At 32.9% G+C, this 26,925-nt stretch overlaps 3 protein-coding genes across 4 annotated transcripts in view; all 3 read left to right on the top strand.

Moving 5' to 3' along the window:
• The window catches only part of LOC121969153 (vacuolar protein sorting-associated protein 35B-like), a 38,888-nt gene extending 34,556 nt beyond the window's left edge, over positions 1 to 4,332 (top strand). For both annotated transcript variants that reach the window (XM_042519095.1, XM_042519104.1), the window contains 7 exons: positions 426 to 515; positions 1,744 to 1,812; positions 1,890 to 1,970; positions 2,114 to 2,221; positions 2,324 to 2,427; positions 3,647 to 3,760; positions 3,847 to 4,332. In XM_042519095.1, coding sequence (XP_042375029.1) covers positions 426 to 515; positions 1,744 to 1,812; positions 1,890 to 1,970; positions 2,114 to 2,221; positions 2,324 to 2,427; positions 3,647 to 3,760; positions 3,847 to 4,057 — 777 coding nt within the window. In that variant the 3' untranslated portion in view covers positions 4,058 to 4,332. The remainder of the gene's footprint in view (positions 1 to 425; positions 516 to 1,743; positions 1,813 to 1,889; positions 1,971 to 2,113; positions 2,222 to 2,323; positions 2,428 to 3,646; positions 3,761 to 3,846) is intronic.
• Positions 4,333 to 11,488: 7,156 nt separating this feature from the next.
• Positions 11,489 to 13,279, top strand: LOC122039658 (zinc finger MYM-type protein 1-like). Its single transcript, XM_042599162.1, has 4 exons — positions 11,489 to 11,794; positions 11,881 to 12,564; positions 12,861 to 12,917; positions 12,983 to 13,279. Exons 1-4 carry the CDS (start codon positions 11,489 to 11,491, stop codon positions 13,277 to 13,279), a joined length of 1,344 nt encoding a protein of 447 aa, XP_042455096.1.
• A 2,740-nt stretch (positions 13,280 to 16,019) lies between these two features.
• On the top strand, positions 16,020 to 26,351 carry LOC121969147 (glycolipid transfer protein 1-like). Its single transcript, XM_042519084.1, has 7 exons — positions 16,020 to 16,188; positions 16,708 to 16,847; positions 17,336 to 17,391; positions 21,350 to 21,427; positions 25,717 to 25,852; positions 25,928 to 26,059; positions 26,128 to 26,351. The coding sequence occupies exons 4-7, from the start codon at positions 21,351 to 21,353 to the stop codon at positions 26,161 to 26,163; spliced, it is 381 nt and encodes a 126-aa protein (XP_042375018.1). The 5' UTR covers positions 16,020 to 16,188; positions 16,708 to 16,847; positions 17,336 to 17,391; position 21,350; the 3' UTR covers positions 26,164 to 26,351.
• The last annotated feature ends 574 nt before the right edge of the window (positions 26,352 to 26,925 follow it).

Genomic DNA, 26,925 nt, shown 5'->3' with positions numbered 1-26,925 from the left:
AGGTCAACCAAGAATCTGAATCTGGTAACTCGTACCAACTACCAAGTGTCTTGAGTTGAGAGGGAGGTTTTTCTTCATGAAAGTGTTACTATTCAATCTCTTTGACTAGTGTTGCCTCACCTTTTGAGGTAGCTTGTATTCTTTCTTTCTTTGTCTCTTCTTTGATGTGCATGAACCAGTCTTTGCCATTTTAAACTGACCGACCTTGCAGGAATTCATTCTTATTGCCAAAAACTCATTCTTTTCTATGTTGAAAAGCAAACGAACCTATATTCTGTACATATTTAACTGCTTTGTAATTACTCTATCACCTAGAACTTGATTTTGTTGATTAGGTTGGATTTTATCTCAAGAAAAGAAGTTGCACTTCGAGTGATATTATTAATGTTTGTTAAGACTTTCTTTTTTTTCTGTCTGTTCTACAGTTGGTTAGACAGTTACAAGGTCAAGATGGAGAGGCTGTTGGAGAAGAAGTCTCTGCAACACCAAAGAAAATTTTTCAAATTCTACATCAGGTTTTTTTCTTTTCTTTGTTGCGGACTTCAAGAATTAATTTAAGTATTCAATATATTAAGATGAACTATTTTCATGAAGGGGATTAGAACCTGTCTACTGGAAAATTTTACCTAGCTGACCCAAGATTCTCTGGGGATCTCAAATCTGTTTCAAGTATTGAATTATTTTTGAACTTGCTTCTTAGTTTTGGTTTTAGGTTTGCCTTTGACTTGAACGCCCTGATTTTGAAATGGAATTTTCAACCATATCTGACCTTGTTTATAGATCGGTTGGTAATTCAACTAAGTGTATTCATCAGTTATTAATAATTTTTTGATCCATGACCAACTAACCTGATGATTCATATGACTAGGTGAATTTGTTCGACTTAAATTTGATCCTTTCCAGCTTTGCCAAATCATTTTTTAACAAATGCAGGTGAGTTTGAGTTGAAAAAGAACTCTCACATTCTGGCCAGGAAAAGGAAGCTGACTGAATCCCATCATTATGATGTCTCACATCAAACAAATCAATAATAACATAAAGATGATCCATGAACCATAGTTGCACGCTAAGCTTACAACTTTTCTACTGAAATAACATATTTAAGGAATCTTTAAACAAAAGAAAAAGGTCATTGTTCTTTTGGATTTGTTTTTTCTATTTCTAGATCTTCATCTCCTCTCTTCAAATAAAATAAAAGCAAGTGGAAATTTCTGAACTTGCTTAAATCAATTCTTGGAGATCCTAGTGTTGAACTGACCTAAAGATGAGAGGCTGCAATTGAGTTTTGTTTGATCTAATCCTGCATCAAGAAAGTTCTATAGAAGGATAGTAAATTCTCATCCTAATTGCTAGGTGACATCAACTATAATCCACAATAAATAAATATAGGATCTTTCTTCAGGAAGGCCAAGTTGGTGGTAACTAGTACTTTGGTTCTCTTCTTACTCTACTAAGTGATTTTGAACTATTTCTTTCAACTTAAAGAGAAGGAATTCTATCTGAATGTTAAAGGAGCTGGCTCAAGTGCAAACAAATAAACTCTAGGAATCACAAAGACATCTAAAGTAAGCATTCATTCAGAAAGAGTATTAAACGTGTATATGATTAGATTATTGTTAAAGTTGATTATGTCAAATATAGAGATCTATAAATATCATTAGATACTATTTTTTAAAGTGATTTTCCTTGTTGATTCCATTTCCTTGGGTCTCCATTGTCTTTTAATTCTGTAATCCATTTCAGACTATTGAGGATTTGTTATCTGTTCCTTCACCAGAGCTTGCTCTAAGGCTATACCTACAATGTGCAGAGGTATGTGATTATTTAGTGCTAAAATTGTTTCCGTTAGTGCTTGGATGTTATTCCTCATTAATGTTTAACTAACTCAGGCTGCCAATGATTGTGATCTGGAACCCATTGCTTATGAATTCTTCACTCAAGCATTTGTTTTGTATGAAGAAGAGGTTGCAGTAAGTAAACTACATTGAAGTCATGTCATTGCTCGATCTTTAAGTTGAATGAATCTGTACCATTCTTCAATTAGCAAAGTTCAATAAATACTTGATGCCTCATATTTCAATTTAATGGAACTCGATATCATTATTTTTGTCAGGACTCAAAAGCCCAAGTCACTGCAATTCACTTAATTATTGGAACTCTTCAGCGGATGAATGTATTTGGAGTAGAGAACCGAGATACTCTTACACACAAGGCCACAGGGGTATGCTTTTATTTATCCCCACATGAGTTGTTGTTCCTTCCTTCTTTTGTTTTAACTTGTGATGGACTAAGCACTCTGGCTCAACATTTTTCTTCTCTGCAGTATTCAGCAAAACTTTTGAAGAAGCCTGATCAATGCAGAGCAGTTTATGCATGTTCTCATTTATTCTGGGTCGACGATCAGGATGGAATTAAAGATGGAGAAAGGTGAATAATATTTGTTTTCCTTGTCATAGTTATTAGGTTTTGGCTCTATTGCTCCAAAAATGGTGGTTATGTATTCACACCCAAATTCTAGGGCCAAGTGCCATTTCTTTACAGACTCTAATCCCTTGTTTTAAGCCCCCCTACCATATACCTAAGGGGAGAATAACGTCAGCCTGTGCATTAGTAACTTGAGTTAGAAACATTCTAGCGGCTGTTTCCTGTTTTTCTTGGTTCTTTCAGGTAGATTTATGGTGCATTTTGTTCACAGGAATTGAGTAAGAAATAGGAAAATTATTTCTTAAGGAATGGAATTGATAAGGAGTTAAATATGAATATTTATTTTTTGATTGATTTTTGGAATAAAATAGATGCTTCATTTGAATTCCTGTATTTGCTTTCTAGAAAATTATAAGTAACTGACAAGTAGGGTTGACGGTGTAGAAAATTGTAGGCTGCACAACTTGCTTAGCTCTGCCCGCTCCACTGGCCTGGCCCCCGCTATCCTGGGCGCAAGTTGACCCCACTGTCTTGATTTAGTTGTTCATAATACGTATCCTTTAAAGGGTTGAATAGAAGCTATTACTTGGGATATGAAAAAGAGGAGGGATTGCTATTTCTAGAATAGTCATCACAATTCCATTGGAATTAGTATTCCAACATAGGATTACTTATTCCATGGAAATTTATAGGAAATAAAATATCTATGAACCGAACCACTATTATTATTATTGATGCATTATTGGTTTGTGAGGAAAATGCTCCATTTTTGGAGCGTAGGTCAATTTTTTTTTCCATCTCTCTTCAATTTGGTGATTTTTAGAGTTCCATTAGAAACTGACTTCTTAAGTGGTCAGAGCTGATGGGATTTTGTTGGTCTTTGATATCTTTTTATGAGAAAATGCTAATATTATAAGTAGGAACTTCAGAAGATATGAGTTCCTCTTCTACTCATAATTTTCATTTCAATTGAAGAAACTACTATATTTTCTTGAATTGGTGGTTAAGGTTTTAGACCATAGAATTAACACTAGAGGAAAGAACTTCCACAAAACATAAGATGCTCGTAGATAATATTATGAAATCTAGGGTCTGACTTAAGCACTGATCGGTTAGTGATGATGGCTGTTTCTTAGCAATTTTTTCCAGTTCTTCATATTTTATTTAAAGGAATTGGCATAATTGAATGATGATTTGATCCTTTTGCGCCTTTCTGTTTCAGGGTTCTCCTTTGCTTAAAGCGAGCCTTGAGAATCGCAAATGCCGCCCAACAAATGGCAAATGTGTCAAGGGGTAGCGGTGGTCCAGTGGTATTGTTCATCGAAATATTAAACAAGTATGATGAACAAACCAAGTTTAACATTTATGGGAAAATTGAATGCATCTTTCTCATTATGAAACACGCAACATCATTCTATGCAGGTACCTTTACTTCTTTGAGAAAGGAAATCCTCAAATTACAAGTTCTATACTTCAGGGTCTGATCGAACTCATCAAGACCGAGATGCAAAGCGATACTTTCGCATCGGATCCCTCAGCCGATTCATTCTTCGCTAGCACACTGCGTTACGTTGAGTTCCAGAAGCAGAAAGGTGGCGTCATAGGTGAAAAGTATGAACCCATCAAAATTTGACTGAAGCAATATTCTCATTGTGTCGAGCCAAGCCAATGGTTCGATCATGCTCCCAAATTTCATTTTTACTGTGAAGGTGGTAAATCTACATTGTACATCAGCAATAGGTAGTAAGGTTTTAGCTTTCCTGTTTACCTTTTATTTTATTTTTCAACAGATTGCTTGTTCATGTGCCATCATAGGAACCTAACAGGTCTTCCATTTCCAAGTTTTGAACAGAAATGTTGTTTGTTAATTATCATCATTTGTGAAGTTAATAATGATTATGTTCTGGATATAGTATTAATTATTTTTAGATTCTTACTTTTCACTAAACCACTTAAGTTTTTAAAATTAATGATGTAGGATAATTTTAAAATTATTAAATCATGTACCAATTTTTTATCTTTATCAATAAATTAGTCAATTTATTTTTTTTTATCAAAGTTGATTTTAGGTAAAATTGGTTGATGGATCAAATGATCTCGGATTGATATTAAACTAATTTTGATATATTTGATCAGTTTTTTTTATTATATGCATGCCCTTAAATGTCAATTTGATTGAATATATTGAGAGTAGTGAATTTTTAAACACGAATATGTTTTAAAAATTTAATTTATGTTCAAAGAATCATTACTCTCAATATATTTGTTTAAATTGATATTTGAGGACATGAATATAATCAAAAGAGTTAGATGAACATATAAGAATTAGTTTCATACCAATCTGAGGTCATTTGGTTTATCAACCGATTTTATTCAAAATTGATTGTTGAATCAAACAATATTAGATTGACATGAAATGAAATTCTATGTGTTTGGCTAGTTCTCTTGATTATATTCATGTCCTCAAACATTAATTTGATTAAATATATTGAGAGTAATGACTTTTGAACACGTATTAAATTTTTCAAACATATTCGGATTAAAAAAATTATCGCTCTCAAATATATTTAGTCAAATTGACGTTTGAGAACATAGATATAATCATGAGAGGTAGACGAACATATGTGAGTTAGTTTTATGTCAATCTGATATCAGTTGATATATCAGTCGATTTTGGGCAAAATCGGTTAATGGACCAAATGACTTCGGATTGACATGAAATTAGTTTTTATATGTTTGCCTACCGCTCTTAATTATATTCATGTCCTCAAATACTAATTTGACCCAATATATTTAAAGTAATAATTTTTTTGGATACAAATTAAAATTTTCAAACACATTCGTGTTTAAAAATACTGCTCTCAATATATTGAGTCAAATTGATATTTGAGGGTATGAATATAATCAGGAGAGGTGGTTGAATACATAGAAATTAGTTTCATATTAATCCGAGGTTATTTAGTCCATTAGCCGACTTTGAGTAAAATCGGTTGATCAACTAAATTACCCTCAAATATCAATTTAACCAAATATATTGAAGATCAAATGACCTCGGATATATATGAAACTAGTTCTTATGTGTTTAACTAGTTCTCCTGATTATATCCACATCCTTAAACGTCAATTTAACTTAATATATTAAGAGCCGTGATTTTTTAACACAGATGTGTTAAAAAAAATTAATTCTTGTTCAAAAAATATCACTACTCTCAATATATTGAGTCAAATTGGTATTTGAGGCCATATATATAATCAGGAGAAGTAGATGAACACAAAAGAACTAGTTTTATATCAATCTGAGGTCATTTGGTTCATCAATCGTCCATCAGTCGATTTTGCCCAAAATCGATTGATGGACTAAATGATCTTGATTGACATGAAACTAGTTCCTATATATTCATCTACCTCTCCTGATTATATCCATGCCCTCAAACGTCAATTTGACTTAATATATCGAGTTTAAAAATTTCAATTCGTGTTCAAAAATCATTGCTCTCAATATATTGGATCAAATTGATATTTGAGGGTATGGATATAATCACGAGAGATAAACGAGCATATATGAACTAGTTTTATGTCAAATCGAGGTCATTTGGTTCATCAGTCGATTTTGAGCAAAATCGGCTGATGGATCAAATGACATCAGATTGAAATAAAACTAGTTTTTTTTGTGTTTATCTACTTCTCCTAATTATATTCATGCCCTCAAATATCAATTTGACCAAATATATTGAGAGCAATGATTTTTTAAACTGTATTCAAAAAATCATTGCTCTCAATATATTGGGTAAATTAACATTTGAGGTCATGAATTTAATCAGGAGAGGTGTACGAACACATAGGAACTGGTTTCATATCAATATGAGATCATTTGGTCCATTAATTAGTTTTGAGCAAAATCGGTTGATGGATCAAATGATCTCGGATTGACATGAAACTAGTTCTTATGTGTTCATCTACATCTTTTGATTATATTCATGTCTCCATATACCAATTTAATCCAATATATCAAGAGCAATGATTTTTTGAACACGAATTTAATTTTTCAAATATATCCGTATTCAAAAAATTATTACTCTTAATATATTGAGTCAAATTGACATTTGAGGGTATGGATACAATGAGAAGAGGTAGCCGAACACATAGAAATTAGTTTCATATTAATCTGAGGTTGTATGATTCATTAACTGATTTAACCTAAAATTAACTTTGATTAAAAAAATCAATCGACTGATTTATTTAAAATTTTAATATTTCGGTACAAAGTAAAATCGATTCAATTGATAAAAAAAATCAATAGACTGGTAAAAATAAAATAGTAAATAGCTATATAATTTGATAATCCTACATGACTTTATAATTTTAAAAATTTACCTAATGGGTAAACAAAATAATTCATTCTTTGAGGTGCATTCCAATTGATCAAAAAAGCAATTTACTGATAGATGTAAAATAGGAAATAGATATATAATTTGATAATCCTACATGATTTTATAATTTTAAAAATTTACCTACGTGGGTAAAAAAAATATTCTTTCTTTGACATTCATTGTATTTTATCGTATTGTTATCAAAGATTCACGCTACTAATATCCGATTTATTTATTTCATAAATTATTTATTTTCACTAATTTAAAATTAAAATATTTTACCTTTATAAATCTAGATTTATTGTTACTAAATATTCATAGATAGGTTAGAATGACCAGTTAATTTGTCCAATCTGTGTCTCTCAATAATAAGATTGGATCCTCTAGTCTACTCTTTTAGATCTCAAGGATGATCCATAATATAATTATGATCAAATCATGTTCGTAATTCAATTGTAATTAGTTACGATTCTTTGGGTTCATTTTACCACCTCCTCAACAACTACATGGGATAAATATTGTTATATGAGTTATAATTTTAAAAAAATAATAAAGAATAAATTGATGAAAATTATTTTCTATATTATTTAAAAAATAGAGAATAAATTGAAATAAGTTTTGTCATAAACTTTTAAAATCAACTTTTTTAAAAATATTAAAAATTTTAAAATATATCATAAAGTAAACTTTTTTTTAAAAAAAAATAGAAATTAAACTGATGTAAAATTGTAAATCCATAAGCAAATTGTTTTTTTTTTCAAAATATAATCTAAATAAAATTGATATTTTTGGTTAAACATGACCTTGTGATATTTTAGTTCGGTCATTTTTAAAAAAAATTAAGTTTGAATATATAAATGCACTAAGAGATTATTCAAATTTAGGTAACTAACGTGATCAAATGGTTAAAAACGGTCATGTATTAGCATTAACCAAATTTATTATAAGTTAAACTTTGAATCTGAATATATAAATGAAGAATATTAAAATTCACTCATTGTTTTAAAATGAACAAATAACTCTAAAATAATATAATAATTTTGATCGAAACTATTATATAATTATTTTCTACTCAATTTTTGAATCTTAATGACTAAACGCTTTACAATAATAATGTAATAATTTTAAATATATATATTTGCTTAAATTTTACTCTAATAAACCATTAAAGGTGATTCATGATTTAAAAATGATTTTAAAATGATTAATTAATTGTTTTTACCATTGGAGTCCATTCCATAATTAAAATTTTTGACCAAAGTTGTTATATAAATCTTATAATTTTGATTAAAATTGTTAGATAGATCTATTTTGGTCAAAATACTATATCATATAGTAGTTTTAAAAAAAAACATAAAAGCTTGAGTGAGATACAATTGGTTTCTATATTACAACTGTATATTTAGATTAAATTGAGAAAAAAGTTATTTAGTGTTTTTTTCTTCAAAACTATACATCTATACAATTAGATTTTAAATTTGGTTAAGAAAATAATTATATAACAGTTTTAGTAAAAATTTACATAATTAGTATTTTTTTAAAAATATGGATAAACTCTAATAGTTGCATACAATATAACTTTACATTTAAAATTTAAGCAAAATTATCATTTATTAAATTTATATTGTATTTCCTTTTTTCTAAATTAATTGCTTGTAAACTTTATCAAAATTTTAAACTTATAATCTTAGTTTATTTTTTAAAAAAATTATATGTTTTTAAATTTATATAGTAAAATTTAGTAATTTTACTCTTTTTTTATGGAAAAAATATTTTTTTTACTTTTTTTTAAACACATAATTCATATAGTATTTTTCATTAAAATCTTTTTTTAAAACTAATGGATAAAGTTGCAGTAGTTATTTGAGAATATCTGCAACCTGGGTTTTGTGAACTAGCAGCGTTAGTGGATTTTTAAAATTCAAGAATCCCTCTAAATTTGGATGTTGAATTTAGCCCAATATAAAACTAATATATATTATTAATAAATTAATTAATATGTATATTATAAATATATATTTATAATAATATATAAATAAATATTATAAATAAAGATGGTAAATAAAAAAAAGAGTAGAAAATGACGTGTAAATTAGTATGCTTCAATATAAAGTTCTTTATAGGTTTATAAAAGCATTCACATTGCGATTAATGCGTTCATGCGTTAATGGCAAAAAATTAAACACGTTAATACTATAATAGCAAAAAATCATGTCACGTTGGCGTTAATGGTTCAGGTATGAACACTGCAGGAGACAGGGGGCGCGAGGGGGTGCCCTTGCTTCTGACAAATAAATATATATATATATATATATATATATATATATATATATATATATATATATATACGAGATTGATATGCTGCGTGCCTGCACAGTGTGTGACTGTGCGCGTGCAGCATATCAATCGGTATTTTTTATTTTTTTTATTAGTTTTTAAATTAAAAAATGATTAAAAAATTTCTTTATGATTTTATTTTTAGGGTTCAAGCTTTGATTGTAGTGTTAAAATTATTTTTTTTTTAGATTTTACCTATGGGGTTTAGGCTTTCCAATTAGGTTATAGTATTTGATTTAAAAAAAACATTAAAATAAAATTAATTTAAGTATTTATTGAGTATTGTAATATTTTAAGGGGATATATTAAGGTATTAAAAATTTATATAAGAAAATATTTAATTTTTTAATTGATTTTTTAAATTTAAAATATTAAAAAAAACGAAAAAAAAAAAACCGAGCGATCTCCTGCTCGCGCGCACTGTGCGAGCGCGCAGGAGATCACTCATATATATATATATATATATATATATATATATATATATATATATATATATGTTAAAATACGGACACAAGCATGGAGACTCGTCCGCGACCCACATAATTTGGATTTTTATATATTTTTTACTATCCTTGTTCTCCTCTCTGTTCGTCGTGTGCCAATCGTGCCAGCATCGCCTCTGGCCAGCCGGCCGGCACCAACCAGTCACCCCGCCTCCTCGCCTCCGACCGGCCACCTGCCGGCCACCCGCCACCACCTGCCGGTAGCCAGAATCCCAGCCGAAATCTGGCCGCGATTGCGGCCGCTAGCATGGTGGCCAGATCGCGGCCGGATTTCAGCTAGATTCTGGTTGAAATCAAGCCGCGAGCCGGCTGAGGTCTGGTAACGACCGGATTCCGGCCGAGATGGAGCCGGAATCTGGCCGCGATCTAGCCGAAATCTGGTGCGACCGTGTTCGGTCGCGATCGTGTCCAGAATTTGGCGCGATCACTGTCGGATTCCGAACGCGTCACGACCGAACGCGATTGCGCCATATTCTGACAAGATCACGGCTGGATTCTGGCGCAATCGTGGTCGGAATCCGGCGCGACTAAATCCCCTAGCCGCCGAGACTTCCTCTCAGCTCAGCGGTGAGCAAGCGGCGGCAGCAGGAATCCATGCCGCGATCCACGACGGGTTCACCCTTTGGGCTATAGTGTGGGTGGGTCCAGGCGGCCGAAGGCCGCCAGCGGTGGGTAGGTGGCCGGCGGGTGGCGGGTGGCGAGAACACGAGAACGAACACTGTGGCGAACGAAAAATAAGAAGCGGTATTAAAAAAATTACGTGGATTTTAGTCCGCAACAATCCGTAAAATAGGATCCGTAGCATAATAACTCTCTCTCTATATATATATATAATCATGATTAAATAATAAAGGGCATGATTAAATAATAAAGGGCATAATTATAATTTTTTAAATTTATTGGACTTTTCACAAAAGTGTTATAAAAACATCTTTTCCCTTCCTTTCTCATTGTCGATCCTTTTCCTAGCAACTTTCGTTTTGTTTTTTTCTCGTTCCTGATCCTTTTTCCAGCAACTTTTTCAACCGCCGAACCTTCTTTTTCTAAGCCAACTCTTTCTTCTTCAAACCAAAAATCCTAATCGCACTAAGAGATCTCATTGTTTCCCACTACTGTTCGCAGTTCGCCTGTTCCGTCGACGCTGCTGCCACTGTGCTCCGCCGGTGATCCTCCACAACAAGCAAAATATCTTCATTTTTAGGTGAATCTTGTTTCTTATTTCATCTAATTTCTAATTTCATGATTTATACTTGGTAGTACATTAATTGTTATGTTGATTGCATAAATTAATAATTTTGAGAAATTGACATAGGTTATGGAGAAAATTTTAAAACGAAGTATTGAGTCATCTAAGAATTCTATGGAAGAAAATAGTAAGAAAAAATATTCTCGCGTTGAATTCAACCCGGATGATGTTATTAGTGATCGAGGGCTACGCAAACCAATTAATGAATTTGATATTTCTATTAGAGATCAGATTCGAAGAGAATATTTGATTAGAGGACCTTGTCAACCATTTGTTCATAGTTATCCCCAAAGACAATTTGGTAAAGAGCATAGAAGTTTCCAAGTTGCAATTGGTTTAAAAAAATTTCATGGTTAGAGTACAACATATCAAAAGATGCAGCTTTTTGTTTTTGGTGTTATCTCTTTAAAAATTCTCATAGAGGATGTCGAGTTAGAGATAAGGCATCTACTAATTCAGGGATGACTAATTGGAGAAAAGCAATGGAAGTATTTAATACGCATGTTGGTGGTGTAGCTAGTGCTCACAATGATGCAAGAACACAACTTGAGACTTTTTAAAATCAACGACAAAGTGTGTCACATTTGCTACAAGCACAAGGGCGTGGAATGGATGTTGCATATCGCACTCGATTAACGGCAACTTTAGATGTTACACGCTTTCTTTTGAAACAAGGTTTGCCTTTCCGTGGACATGACGAGTCATTAAGTTCCTCAAATAAAGGTAACTTTCTTGAATTGATTGAGTGGTATACTCAAAGAAATGATGAGGTTGCCAAGACCATGAATGAAAATGCCCTTGGAAACAATCAAATGAAGTCTCCAACAGTTCAAAAGGATTTAACACGAGCTTGTGCTGCTGAAGTCACAAATGTCATTCTTAATGATATAAAAGATAATATATTTTCTCTTATGGTTGATGAGTGTCGAGATATTTCAGTCAAAGAACAAATGGGAGTTGTTTTAAGATACGTGAACAAACATGGATGTGTTATTGAAAGATTCTTGCTATTGTACATGTGTCTGACACTTCTGCTATTTCTTTGAAGAAGGCTATTGATGAATTGTTTGCAAAACATAAGTTGTCATTATCAAGATTGAGAGGTCAAGGATACGATGGAGTTTCAAATATGAGAGGTGAGTATAATGGATTGAAGGCTCTTATATTGAAGGAAAATTCATCTGCAAGGTATGCCCATTGTTTTGCTCACCAACTTCAACTAGTTGTTATTGCAGTTGCTAAAAGCAATCGAATTGTGAGTGATTTCTTCCAATATGTTGCTATGATTGTGAATATTACTGGTGCTTCATGCAAAAGAAAAGATAAGTTTAGACAACTTGAACATGATAGACTTGTAGAATGTTTGGAGAAAGGAGATATTGTTAGTGGCAAAGGAAAAAAAAAATCAAGAAATCAGTTTAAAACGACCAGGGGATACTCGTTGGGGGGTTCACATTACATGATTATTATCCGTTTGATGTCTACGTGGACTTCTGTTTTAAAAGTGCTTGAAAATGTGTATGATGATGGTACTAATGATGATAATAGTGGTATCGCCACCCGTTTGATTGATAAGATGGAGAGTTATGAATTTGTGTTTGTGATGCATTTGATGAAATCTTTATTGGGAATCACAAATGAATTGTCACTTGCCTTACAACAAAAGGATCAAAACATTGTACTGGTTGTCAGTTTGATCAAGACAATGAAAGATCAATTACAAAAATTGAGAGAGCTAGGAAGGATGAGAGAATTTTTTGGATGTCGTCAACAAATTTTGTAGTAACCATATGATCCCAGTACCGAATACGGAAGAAAATATGAGAACTCGTGGTCACAGTAGACGTAATGGACAAATGATTACTAATTTTCATCACTATCGTGTTGAAATTTTTTGTCAGGTATTATTTTTAAATATTTTATTAAATTTTAATTTTCTAATAATGTTTTTTATTCATTTTTTTATTATTACAATATTAGGTTCTTGATATGATGGTTCAAGAGATGAATAATCCGTTTTCAGAATCAAGTACGGAGGTACTTACTTGCATTGCTTGCTTAGATCCAAAGGACTTTTTTTTTCTCAATTTGATATTGGTAAGCTACTTCACCTTGCTGAACTTTATCCGGGAGACTTTTCATTGACTGATCGTGTAATACTTGAGGACCAACTTGAGACTTACATTCAAAATGTACGATGTGAATTTTCTATGATTGAAGATTTGGGAAGTCTTGCTAAAAAGATGGTTGAAACAAGTAAGAATACAATTTTTTCATTGGTATATCATTTGATCGAGTTAGCATTAGTTTTACTAGTTGCAACTGCTTCTGTTGAAAGATTTTTTTCTACGATGAAAATTATCAAGACTAATTTGCGTAATAGGATGGGGGATGAGTGAATGAATAATAGTTTGGTAGTATACATTGAGAAGGATATTTTTGCTACAATTGAAAATGAGTAAATTTTATAATATTTTCAACAGATGAACACTCGTAGGATCAGTTGCCTCCTCTTGTTTGTATGTCTAGATTTAATGTTGGTGGTTCAAGTATCAAAAAATAATTACATTATTGGTATGCACACATTTTTGTGTTTGTATTATTATCATTATCAATTTAGTACTTTTATCTTTTAATATATTTATTTGATAGTAAGAAAATTTTTTTAGTCTCTTCTTTGAGCACCCCTCTAAATATTTGTCTGGATCCGCCACTGGGTATGAACAACATTGTGGATGCTCTAATTGTGGGTAGAGATTTAAAAAAATTATGGATTTTTACTTTTGATATGACATTGATGTGACATAGTAGATCCTATAATAAAGTTAGGTTTATAGATTCAGAATTATGGTTACGCTTAGGGTGTGTTTGGTTCAAGTTATCATATATAACCTTGGCCATGTGATTACCAAGTAATGATATAACCAAGGTTATGGGGAATAAAACATAACCAAATGTTGTTTGGTTTAACCTAGGTAATGCAACAAAAACTTATTTATTTGACGATTTTAATGAATAACCTAATTTAATATTTTACTATATTACCCTTAATTACAAAACCAATCATATATATCTTTTAAACTCTACGTTTTTTTTAATTTTTTTCTTTTTCACGTTTTTCTTTATTTTTATGTGTGTTTTTTAATTTTTTTTTCTTTTTTTTTAAAAATTTTTAAAGTGTTTTTATTTTTATAGTTTTTTTACATTTTTTTATTTTTTATTTTTTATGTTTTTAAATTTTTTCTATTTTTATATATATATTTTAAATTTTTTACCCTTTTTTTTATGTTTTTTCTATTTTCTATTTTTTTATGTTTTTTTCTTTTCCTTATTTTTTTTTGCATTTTTTTATTTTTTATTTTTTGTTTTTAATGTTTTTTTACTTTTTTTTTTATTTTTTTTTATATATTTTTTTATTTTTTTCATTACATTTTTCCTTTTTATCACATTTTTCTCTTATTCAAGAGTATTTTGGGTAAAAAAATTCCCTTAACTCCAGAATCAAGAAAAACTTTAGGGGGCATTTGGTTCTTTCCTAGGAATAGGAATCAGAATGAGAATCATTGTATTGTGGAATGAGAATGAGTATGAGTATGGATATCACGAGAGAGAAAGTGTGTTGAGAAAAAAAAGGAGGGAGTGTGACAAGAGAGATTGAGGAGAGATAAAGTGTGATGAGAAAAAAAAAGAGTGTGATGAGAGATATTAAGGAGAGAAAAAGTATGATGAGAAAAAAAAGAAAGAAGAGAGTGCGATGGAAGAGATTGAGGAGAGAGAAAGCGTAATGAGAAAAAAAAGAGAAAGAGAGTGTGATAGGAGAGATTAAGGAGAGAGAAAGTGTGTGATAAAATGATGAGAGAAAATATGATGAGAGACAACAAGGAGAGAGAAGTGATATGAAAGAAAAAATAAATAAATATATTTTGATATTTGATATTAAGGGAAAAAATTTTAATTTTAGGTCAAGGGTATTTTTGGAATAAGTGAATATTTTGATTGATGAAAATAGGGTAATGACTCATTGAAGGAGAGGTACATGAGAATGAGTTATCACCCAATTTTAAGGATTCATTCCCTTATTTGTATTCCTATTCCTATAATCCAAACATTAATAATGACAATCAATGATTCCCATTCTCATTCCCCACTCTCATTCCCATTAGTTTTCCGAGGTTTTCCGATTCCGGGTTGCATGCCCCTTTTGTTGACGTGTCGGGTATGGAACATTACTCGAAAATTATCGATTACCTAAACCAGATAGGATTTTCGTTGATAATCTTGGATGAATAACCAAGGTTATCCATCTTCTCACGCTTGACATATATTAGAACCTCCTCTCCCTTTAAATTACTCATCCTCTAACTCTTGACACATGTTAAAACATCCATCTCCATTTAAATTATCCCCTTCCAACTCTTGACACATGTCAGAACCTCTTCTCCATTTGAATTGATTAAAATTTCTATTTTTTATATATTTTCATGTATTTTTTTATGTATTATTATATGTACTTTTTTATTTAAAAAAAAAATTATTCGTAAGTTATAAACATGTTTACTATTAATTGTTAGTATTTTTATTAATTTCATATATATAATTTTTATTTTAATCTATATTTTTATACTTTTTAAAATTTTTACAAATAACAACTCCTAAAATCTATAACTAAAAAAATAAATAAAAGATTACAAATATATAATAAAAAATAAATTATTCAAAAAGAAAAATTGATTAATAAAAAAATAAAACCAATTAAAAAAAGAAACAAAACAAAAAAAAACCGTGGATGAGGTGAGGGTATAAGGGTAAAAAAAAATTAAATTAGGGAGGGCGGGATCCTCTGGTTCATAAATTATGGATCAGGGGATGATTCCTTACATGTGGATCCTTGATTTGGATAGATTCCATTTTTAAATAGGTAGGATCCATCCAAATCAAGGATTTAGAAAAATAGATTATCCCTTTGATCTGGATCCATCCTCAGGATGGGTTGGTTGGGAAAAGCAGCTCCCATTTAGCATTGCAGTTACTCTTATAACTAAGATTTTTTAACAAGTGCCTTTCTACATTTTAGAGAAAAAAAAAACAATTCTAAGAAATTATTATTATTCTACGTCTCAAATTCTCAAAAATAAAAAAATAAAAGCGAAGCATTTGAATTTAGGGATCTGGGCGACGGCAAGCTCGGTGGAGGGCGCGACGAGTAAGCGGCAGAGGCATCGGCTCTCGGCGGCGCTTGCACTGGATATGATGGATACTGGCAGCAGGCGGCAATTGCGGAGGTTGAGAGGGAGGGCACATCGCGCGGGTACACGTATTTTTCTGCATAATTATATTTATTTATTTATTTATGACTTCCACGATTTTCTTCGATTAAAAATTGGCACAAAGGTTGGATCTTTGATTACATTCTGACAGTTCTGGAGCCAAAAGAGAAACTGTGCGGGATCACACTTAATACTTAGTTGGGCATTGCTTTCTTATCGCCTGATTTTCGTTTAATACTGGTTTGAGTCAAGAGCTGATCTTTGCATTTTTTTTTTCATTCTTGTTTTGATTAGAGTTCTAGGTTATATCGAATAAGATTCGTTATTATTTGCCATCTGGAAGGTGTGAAATGCTAGTTCCTATGGGGAATGCCTGGATCCCAATGTGTTACTTTTGTTAGAGTGATGATATGATATGATATGATATGATAGGGCGTCTGTGGTATTTGGAACAAATCACTTAATTTATTACTATCTACTGTCGTTTTTTTGGTTCGTTCGCTTTTTAACAAACTGAGCAACTAGATGTGAAGACTTTGTATTTGGTATGATTTCAATAGATCGGAGTATCAAAGCAAACAAATGGCGGGCACAGTGTTCACTCCCTTACTGGAAGGAATGAAGAATGTCAAGTCAGAGAACGGCATTATGCTAACAAAGCCTTTCCTTGACGTGTGCAAATCCGTCCTGCCCATTCTAGGTACATTGTTCTCATTGCACTTGTTTCTCCCTCGACCTACCATTGCAGTGAAACTTTTGAATTTGACCTTGTTTTGGTATAAAAATGATCTTATTTTCTTGTTAATAATCAGATTAAACTGAATAATAATTTCATTAATTTCTAATGTCACCATGTGTTGCCACAAATGAGTTTGTACATAGCAATATTCTCGCCAATGTTATAGGAAGTTGTTAATTTTTACTTTTAACTGCAAACTTTCAATCACATGAACATAGTAGATAAAATATCACACAACAATGTATCCGCCATAGCTCACCTGTAGTGATTGTTGTCCTTGGATATTGCAAACTTGCCCCTGTTACTCACTTTTAAATATAGACAACTTCTTTCTTTCTCTTAATTCTGTTACTTGACAACATTGTCAAGAAATAATCTATAGACCATAAATATTCATTCTTGCAGTATCTTGTTCTAATTTTCCTCTAATCTTGTTCTTTTCTTGCTAGACAATTTTGGAGCTGCTCTGGCTATTGTTAAGTCTGATATTGGGGGCAATATAACAGTAAGACTTTCTTATTAATTAGTTTCATTGAGTAGTAAGGATAGCAGTGATGTTACTTTCCTAGTTGCTCATAAATAGTTTTTTTTTTAAAATCCAGTTATTATCACTTCTTCCCCATTAGGGTGTGTAGCTAAATGGGGACTCTGTTGATCTCACTGAAATTTCCAAAATAATAGATAACTGTGAAATTAATATATTACCACTTTACCATGTTCATATGGATATACCATTAGTCGTGGTCATGTAGATGGCTCCTTGATATGGGCTTTCTCCCTTTGAATTTGGGGCGTATCGGGAGTGAAAGATTTGGGTTAATAACCCTAGGTAGTCCTCTCTACCTATATACATAACATGCATCAGTTTAATATTGCATTTAGGCTTTAGTAATGCATGATATTTACAAATAGTTCCCTAACACTCCCATTCAAGTTGGATTAAAGATATCTACATGTGTTCAGCCGTTTACCCTAGCACTCACGGTTCAAATCCTAGCTATGACACACTACAGAGTATTTTCCTCCGGTGGGATGAAAAATCTAGGATGTTGGTTGCTGGGCGAGGAGCCACTTGTGCTTCCAGATTTACTTGGTGGGCGAGCCAAGGGAAAAGCCACCCTCCTGCAGGATAGTTGAGCCGAAGGCCAAAGAATTATCAAAAAAAAAAAAAAAGGAAGAAGAAAGGATATCTATAGGGGTACTTGATCCTTGGACCTTTGAATAACTTAGAAAGTTTTGTTGATTTATCATCAGAGCTGACAAATGATGTGATTATTTTTTTGTGTTTAGTTCCTAATCTATGTCTTTGCTCTCAATCTAGCTACAATGTTTTACTTCTTACTTTTATAAAAAATTATATTACCTCTCTAAAGGATATGTAGCTAAAGAAGAAATGAAGGCACAATAGGTAGCAAGGTGATAGTGCAATGTAAGATAGGAACAAAAATGTGATGAGAGATAGAACAATTACAAGTACCTTTTCGAAGAGCAATAGCAAGTTCTAAATCAAATGGCAAGCCTAAACAAGAGATAGTATTGGGCAAGTATCAGAGTCTCGTGGTTGTCTGCTATGGTCCGCAATAGCTTTTGTTACCAATGGTTCAACAAGAGAAAATAAAAGTGGAGGCAATGAAATGGACAACGATATAGGAACTGGAAGCACCTTAATCATAGACTAAAGTAGATGGCGAGTTTGAGAAAAATGGAATGGATTCAGAGAAAGTGGCATCGAAATAAATGCACGTAACTTTTGAGAGTAGCAACAATATTCCTTTTATAATTGGGAGTAGTTAAGGGAAACACACTTGACTATCTTAGGTGATACTTTATCTCAACCAGAAGATCAATTATAAACAAAACAATTATGGTCAAATACCTTGGTCAGATGATAATAAATATGGTTACAAGGAAAAAGAATATTAATGGGAGTTGGAGTACAAAGAATAAAAAAAGGAAAACAATAAAACAGGCAAAACATTTTATAAGATAACATGTAAGGTTTCCCAGAGTGAGTACATTTGGGTTTGCCCTAGTGTAGCCTCCGCAATTTCGCCAATGATCTCTCCATGAAATTGAGTTGCTTGTATGGATTTGTCTACTAAATAATCAGATGGTCTTATGAATCTAGTGGAAGCTTTCAACATCCTCATGGACCTCATATAAGCATCTAATAGAGGTACCTCCTAAGATATGAGACTTTAAGCTCTTAGGTCAAATTGTGTAAAGTAACATAATGACTAGAAGCTAATCAAAATGCTTTTGCATGATCCATACTCTTGATGTAATCAGAAAGATGTCTCGAATAGGGATGACAATTTCCTCCGAACCTGATGGAGGATCCGATATCTGACCCGAATGGAGGAGAGTATGGAGGGACTGCCAATATCCGATATCGACCTGAATATCCGATAATGAGTATGTATATGAGGATGGATATCTGATTTCTGATGGGTATGAGGACAGATGATATGAAACCACACCCATTACCATCGTCTTGAAGATCAACAACAATGGCTTGGACTCGGCCAATATATGGTAATCTCTACATTGAATTGCCACAACTATAAAAGACTATCAATTACAATATATGCTTGATAAATATACCCGTGTACAAATTTCTATCAGGTGTCCAAGTTTCATAACACAAGAAGAAGCATCAAGAAATGCTCATAAGACTAGGATTGGGAGGAATCAGCAATTGTGCATCAATCTGCTCCTACAATGCTTGTATAAACTTGAGAATGTTGACAGCGTCGATGTAAGGTGTTTTAATTGACCCATAAATAAAATACAAACTGTTACATCCAACAAAGTAGAATTCTTCTCATCAATGAGTCAAGGAAGCATTAGATTGAACATGTTGTATGGTTGTGGCGCTTGTCATTTTTTTATTTTTCTTTTCTTTTTCCTTTTTTTTTAAACAAAGTTACTAAAGTAGTAACCTAAGACACCGCACATTGCACATGAATATGCGCATTGACTGTGATACAAATAGAGGAATATGAAATACCTGCACTTTAAATTTTTTTCACAAGTGCAACGTGTGGCAACCCCTCGTTTAGTATGACAACTTGAGTTCAGCAGTGATGAACTCCACGATTGGAACGGAGAAAGAAATATTTCAAGCTGAGAACAGAGCCATGATAAGTCACTCATTCCAGAATGAGGGTGGTACTGTCTGTTGCTTATTCTGGGAAGAGGCTGATAGTGTTCATCGCTTGTTGCAAGAAGACCGCAAGCCAACAAAGGAAATGCCAACGAGAACAAAGGTGTTGGTGAAATGATAGAGATGCCAATTAGAGAAGGTATTTAGCGATCAATCAATGAGGGTTGCTGTTGCTACTCATCTCCACCGAAAAGGTTAGCAAATGAAGGTGTGTTGCTCATGATGTGGCACAAGAGATTGATTTCAAGTGGGCGTGTTGGGTCCAATACCGTGTAGAAGGGAAAATTTGGATTAATTTACCTAGGTAGTCCCTTCTACCTATGTATTGCAACATTCATTTAAGCTCTTGTAATATATGGTATTTGCAAATAGCTTCCTAACAAAATCAGTATCTTTGTTTTTTTTTAAAAGTTCAACCAAAAGTTTAGGGGGTGCTTGGTTGGATGGAATGAGAGCAAGGAATGGGAAAGGGATTGAAAGTGGGTGTTTGGTTTGGGGGATTAGTGGTGGGTCCCATGGATTCATTACCCTAAACATGGGAATGAACCATTCCCTAGTAAAAGAAGAGGAATGGGAAAGCCCCCATTTCCATTCTCTACTTCTATCAATCCCATTCTTATTCCCATTCCTTTCAATGAACCAAGCACCCCCTTAGATTGCATCATTCAAACTTGATTATCCTCAGTGCCTGACTTAACTAATTCATTATTGATCAACTGATTAAATCTATCCGTGAAAACACTGCCTCAAACTACAGAGTATTTTTCCTTTTTTGAATATTGGATTGCTCTATGGGTCCTAATTTTTTTATCCATGCACATTGGCTCGTACAACCAATGTATTAATCTCAAACCCTATCTACTCAACGTTAGAAATTGAATGTCAACAAATGACTTTATTTAAGTTTATTTCAGTCTTAATGATTTTTTTTTTTTAAAGAAAAAGTTGTTCCTTTTGATTTTATAAATAATGGATTCTTACTTTTTTTTTCTTTATTTTTGTTTTATCTAGGTTTATTAGAATTTTTTTATACGTTAATGTATGTGTAAGTTCTGTTTTAATTTTACCCTAGTCAAATGATTTTCTAGGTATGCCTCTGAATTCCTATTATATTATTTATTAATGGGGCATTTTTTGTTTTGGAAAGTCCCATTAATTAGTAAGAGTATTGCGTAAAATATATATGGTCTTTGTTTCCTTTTCTTTTGCATGACTTGCGCATATTCACCTAGTTATTTTTGTAGAGGCTTGAAAACAAATACAACTCTGATCCACCAAAGTTTGAACATCTATACAGTATGGTGCAAATGGAAGTAGATTCTAAAACAGCTAAAGGTTCTTCAAGCTGTACCAATGGTCTTCTGTGGCTAACAAGGTTTGCGCTTTCATTCATTGTGAATTGTGATACGCTCTAAATTAAAGGTTTCAAATAGTATATTCATATGGGTAGATCCTAGAAAGCTGGCAGTGGTTTACTATGTTGAAGGATAGGATATTTGTTTCAATATAGATGAGGGTGCTGATTCAAGGGAAATGTGTTGTAAATTTGACAAGATTGGGCAAACACTGCCTATTTGGCCAAATTGCATGTCATGTAACCTTCTCTTTGGTAAAGTCGTTCAAACCTTTATATGCACCACCAGTTTTTTTATTACAACTTAAAACAATTTGAATTAATGTGGCACTTTGGTCTCTCCTGATTTGATCAGGATGCAACATATTAAATAGTAATTTGCCAAATTTATAATAGGCTTAAACTATAAATTGGGCTTGTAGCGGGATGAGTACAAGATGAGTTTTGTTAAGGCTTCATTGGGGCCTTATGTAAATCACCTAAGGTATTTGAAATTTGTTGGGGCTTTTTGAGGAAGAGGACCAAAGAAACTTGGTTAACAATAATAAAATAAGATAAAATTTATTTAAATATAGATAATGATATAGTAGGGGAAGAGCCTAATGACGTAAGAGGATCCATATAGGTGGGATAACCGCTTAGTTGTTGTCATTATTTGTTAGGGCCTATTGTGAGGCAGCTATGTTTGGCCAAGGCGGGATGCACTTTGGGCCAGAATAGTGGTGGCTTCTTAGCAACAAGTTTAGCTCTCCCAAGGTGGACTTGGTTCCTTCAAGGTGAAAGTTGGTGTTGAGCTAAACATGACTTGGTTCCTTCAGGGTGGAAGTTGGTGTTGAACTAAAGGTGAGCTCTCCAAGGTGGGCACCATAATTGATGTGCTTGACTTGCCGAGATGCAGAAGCTCAAGGGCCCTGAGGCATTTTTCTGTCTTTGTTGCTCTTCTAGAAGCTAGTGTACTGTTCAACTTTGCAAAGTTGGCAGGGACTTTGTTGCAATAAGCACTATGGTTTTCTGGAAAAACTGTCAAAGATGTTCCCATTATTGTAGCACTACCTATTTATAGGCCATGGTAATGAGCATTGTCTGATCCCATTGTTATCAGGTGTCTTTCTGATTGGACTCCTCATGTTCACTGTGGATCGCTATGTATTCACATGGTGGATCTGCATCTCCCCAGTCAAACGATGGATTTTACCCATATTACCGCCATAATTTTATGCATGTTGACAAGTATGATGTATGTGAGGGGTGAGATCATAGTGGAAGATTGCTCCATTGTTATCAAAGTTGGAATCATGGAAACAATCTATTGGTTATTATTCAAGGGCAAAGTTGTTAACATGCTCCTGAGATTCCATGTTGGCCAATATTTTTTGTGGAAAATGCACTTCATTATACTGATCATATTTACTGGCTGTGTATCATATTTACTGATTCCTGAAATTAGAATTTTTTCAAGAGAATCAAATAATTTGTGAGCTAGGTAGTTTTAGAAACTCAGAATTATGCATGGAATCAGGAGCAGAAACATGCTCAAGTTTGATCTTTGTTAATCCTTTTTTTCTTTTTCTGAAAAAGGGTTAAGATCTCTAAACATTTAGTTCATGTCTGAATATTAGTTTTTCATTGTGGTTTGGAAACTTTAGATGGATGGATTTATCTTGATGGGAGTCTTTAATTTAGACAACATCATAAGCATTAGCATGTGCCTAACTAGAAAAGGATTTGCATGCTCATATATGGATTGTGGTTCAGTTTTGAGTAGGGGATGCAAACGAATCGAATCGAGCCGAATAATATGAAAATATTGATATTTGAGTTCGAGCTCAAAAAAATATATATATGATATTCGAAGCTTGATTTGAAATAAAATTAAAGCTCGAGTTCGATTCAAATTATTCAAATCTTAATTCGAGCATATTCAAACTTTAATTTGAAATGACTTAAATTCGAATTTGATTAGAATTATTCAAACCTTAATTTAAATATATTTAAGTTAAAATTGTGTAAAAATAATGATAATGAGAATTCGATTCAAGTTTGGCTCGCGAGCGACTCGTGAATAATCAAATAAAATATTATGGGTTTGAATTCGGCTCGAAAAAATTATCGAACATGTTCGAGTTCGGCTCAAATTCGATAATTTTGAATATGAATCAAATATTTTTCGAGTCGGCCGAAAAACTCGTGAGCCGGCTCGATTCATTTGCAGCCCTAGTTTTGAGAGTCCAAATTTGGACAATCTGAACCTTCAGATTTGTGATTGATCACTCGAAGGAAATCTAATGGTTCTACGCACAAAAACACACTCAATTTTGCACAACATTATATGATTGGGCAATGGTAAAATTGTTGTTGTGTGACCCGTGATCTGGAGGTCACGGGTTCGAGTCACGGAAACAACATCTTGCAATGCAAGGTAAGATTGCGTATAATAGACCCAGACTCCGCATTGGAGGGAGCTTTGTGCACTGGGTTACCTTCTATTCGAATAAATACCCAGATGTTTGTGAGCCCTCGGGTACTGTCGTATTCAATGTTTGTTCAGTTACTCTTTTACCCGCAAATGCAATAGTTGCATTAGGTTTAGCAATAATGCCATCTCCTAACATAGCAAAACTGGTTGTTACTCCACCGGTTGTAGGATCTGTAAGAATTGCTACATAAAATAACTTTTTATCTAATTGATAATTATATAAAGCAGAAGAAATTTTAGCCATTTGCATCAAACTTCCTTCTTGCATGCGTGCTCCTCTAGAAGCACACACAATAATGACAGGTAGAGATTGATTGATAGCATATTCGATCAAACGAGTAATTTTCTCGCCTACTACGGATCCCGTACTACCCCCCATAAACTAAAAATCCATAACGCCAATAGCTACAGGAATGCCATTTGGTTGACCTATGCCTGTTTGAGCAGCTTCAATTAAACTTGTCTTTCTTTGATAAGAATCGATACGATCTATATAAGAAATATGACCAAGAGTAGTTCGAATGTATATAGAACGGATTTCTTTTGCTATACTTCCTACTATTAGATAGTGCTCATAAATCTCATGATAAGTACCTAAAGATTCATATTGAACTTTAATGGGAATTTCTCTTGAACCAATGATACGTTGATCTCGTCTCCATCGGAGCCACAAAGGACTATTTAAACTGATTCTTTTATGTTGATTAGCCCCAAGTGGATCATAGGAATTAGAAAAATATGGTTCTTTTTCCCTCGTATACCTATAGTTATTATTATGATTAGCAACTATTTTTTTTGTAGTTTCCACTATTATATGGATTATACCTATTTGCACAAATACCTCGACGATTTCCGATTGTTAATAAATAGAGTCCAATAAACATGTCTTGAGTTGGTATAGAAATGGGATCCCCGGTAGATGGAGACAAGAGATTCATATTGGAAAACATAAGTAAACATGCCTCCGCTTGAGCTTCCAAAGATAAAGGTACATGAGTAGCCATTTGATCCTCATTAAAGCCTGCATTGAAACCCTTACAAACTAACGAGTGTAAACAAATAGCGCTCCCTTCCACTAAAATAGGTTGGAATGCTTGTATGCCTAATTTGTGCAAGGTGGGTGCTCTATTCAATAATACAGGATGCCCCTGCATAACTTCTTGAAGTATTTCCTATACAGTGGGTTCTTTTTCCTGAATTTTACTTTTAGCAATTGACCATCACCCATTAATACAACACCAACATTATTTGATTCCAAATTCAGAGCAATGCCTATTGTACCCTCTTCAAACTCTACTAATTCACCTGCCATTACTTCATCAAGACCATGAATACGAGCAATTCCGTTGCCTACTTGAAGGATGGTACCGGTATTCATAATCTTTACTTCTCTAGTATATTGTTCAATGCATTCATGGATAATATTACTAATTTCGTCGGCTCGAAGGGTTACCATTAGCATTTCTTTATTCTTTTTAGGAAGGAAAAAAAATATTACCTAAATTAGAAGTTAAGGCTAATCCGTTATTTTTTGCATGGTTCTAAGAATGCGAATATTAGCACGGACCATATGGAAATGTAACTCACTATTCAAAGTTCCTAGAGCTCCTTGTAAGGCTTGTTGGAAAACTCATTGTCGGACCTGATTAATCACTTTTTCTTATTCAAAATGAAGCGTTTCATTTTTGTAATTTTCTATTCTAATTGTATTATATGACCAGGCAACTCTTCAAACGGAACCTGAATGCATGGGGTCTTTCCTACATTCTTACAAGTCAAGCTAAACTTTGTTTCACCCGGTTTCATCTGGCAAATAACTTTTTTCCTCTTTTAGAGCGATGGATTTCCAAGTGGATCTATTTCGGAACTTGCTTGATCGTCCAGAATGGACAATGACACAAGTCTGCAACGATTCCTACTCCAAGACCTTAAAGAAATGGCATGGCTGGCTCGCCAGTTCTAGCTTTTCGGTAATAATGGTTACGGTCTTGTTATTATGTTTTCCCCTTCTAATAACTTAAACTACAAAGCTCCTCTCCTTGTAGGTTGCTATCAAACTTATCCCCGATAGAAAGAAGTTCATGGAGCTCATCGGTGGATCAGGCAACCTCAATGCTGACATAGAGCAATTCTGTAAAACATTTGCTCCTCTTCTTGCAGAGAATCACAAGTTCCTCGTAAGAACCCTAAACTTGGTTTTCATCCTCTCGTTAAACTGACATGCTGCTGTTCTCTTCCTGTATAGGCCAGCGTCGGCCTGGACGATATGAAGGCTTCCTGATTGCAACACTTTTTGTTGCTCATTTTGTTTCAGTTTATCAACAATAAAATTGAAAGAGAGTTTCTAACTATAAGAATCACACGTGATTTTCTGTTGCTATTTTTTTTATCACTTTTGCACTGTAAATGTTGGTTCTATCTTCTGAAGTATACCTGTTTAACATTGCTTGAATCGTAAGATTTGTTGCTCTTGCCATAGTTCAAAAATACAAATAATTCATGTGTTTGTCATTGAGTGACTAGGAATACATATAATTAAAATTTCAACGGATAAGACTGTAAATGATTGTGCACAAGTTTAATATTTTCAATTCGATAATATTCAAGTATCCAATTTACCTGAGGTGATCAATTTAGTTGAATGAAAATTTTTTATTAACCATCAAAATAAATAGAAAATGTTTGACATTGTACTCTTATCCCGGGGCAAGAACTTATTTATAATAATATTAATGAATTTGTGAATTATGTTGGTTGATAATTTTTTTTTTATAAAAGTTACAAATAAATAAATATTTTTGAAAATGAACAAATAAAATTACAATATCAAGCTAATTAATTACCAAATAAATTTTTAAAATATAAAATATTTATTAAGCTTATAAAAAAGTAACTTAATTAAACTTGAATAACCAATTCAACCGTCCTCCACTTTGTTGGCTCAGTTCTTATCAAATAAGACTGAACAATTGACAGCCCTATCAAAAATTGATCATATTAATAAGGTCCTTTCTGTGAAGAAATATATACAAGGGTGTAAATG

Source organism: Zingiber officinale, chromosome 1B (genome assembly GCF_018446385.1).
Source record: "Zingiber officinale cultivar Zhangliang chromosome 1B, Zo_v1.1, whole genome shotgun sequence".
Taxonomy (NCBI): Eukaryota; Viridiplantae; Streptophyta; class Magnoliopsida; order Zingiberales; family Zingiberaceae; genus Zingiber; species Zingiber officinale.
Note: the sequence above shows the minus strand (reverse complement) of the source record. Positions and strands in the feature narration are given on the sequence as shown.

What these genes read in the sequence shown, in the direction of transcription:
- LOC122039658 (XM_042599162.1), top strand. Translation starts at nt 11,489, where the DNA reads ATGGATGTTGCATATCGCACTCGATTAACGGCAACTTTAGATGTTACA. An exon ending in ATAATATATTTTCTCTTATG is followed by an intron (nt 11,795 to 11,880) that starts GTTGATGAGTGT and finishes TGTTATTGAAAG; the next exon opens with ATTCTTGCTATTGTACATGT. An exon ending in AGGATCAAAACATTGTACTG is followed by an intron (nt 12,565 to 12,860) that starts GTTGTCAGTTTG and finishes TTACAATATTAG; the next exon opens with GTTCTTGATATGATGGTTCA.
- LOC121969147 (XM_042519084.1), top strand. Translation starts at nt 21,351, where the DNA reads ATGGTGCAAATGGAAGTAGATTCTAAAACAGCTAAAGGTTCTTCAAGC. An exon ending in GGTCTTCTGTGGCTAACAAG is followed by an intron (nt 21,428 to 25,716) that starts GTTTGCGCTTTC and finishes TTCCTCTTTTAG; the next exon opens with AGCGATGGATTTCCAAGTGG. An exon ending in TCGCCAGTTCTAGCTTTTCG is followed by an intron (nt 25,853 to 25,927) that starts GTAATAATGGTT and finishes CTCTCCTTGTAG; the next exon opens with GTTGCTATCAAACTTATCCC.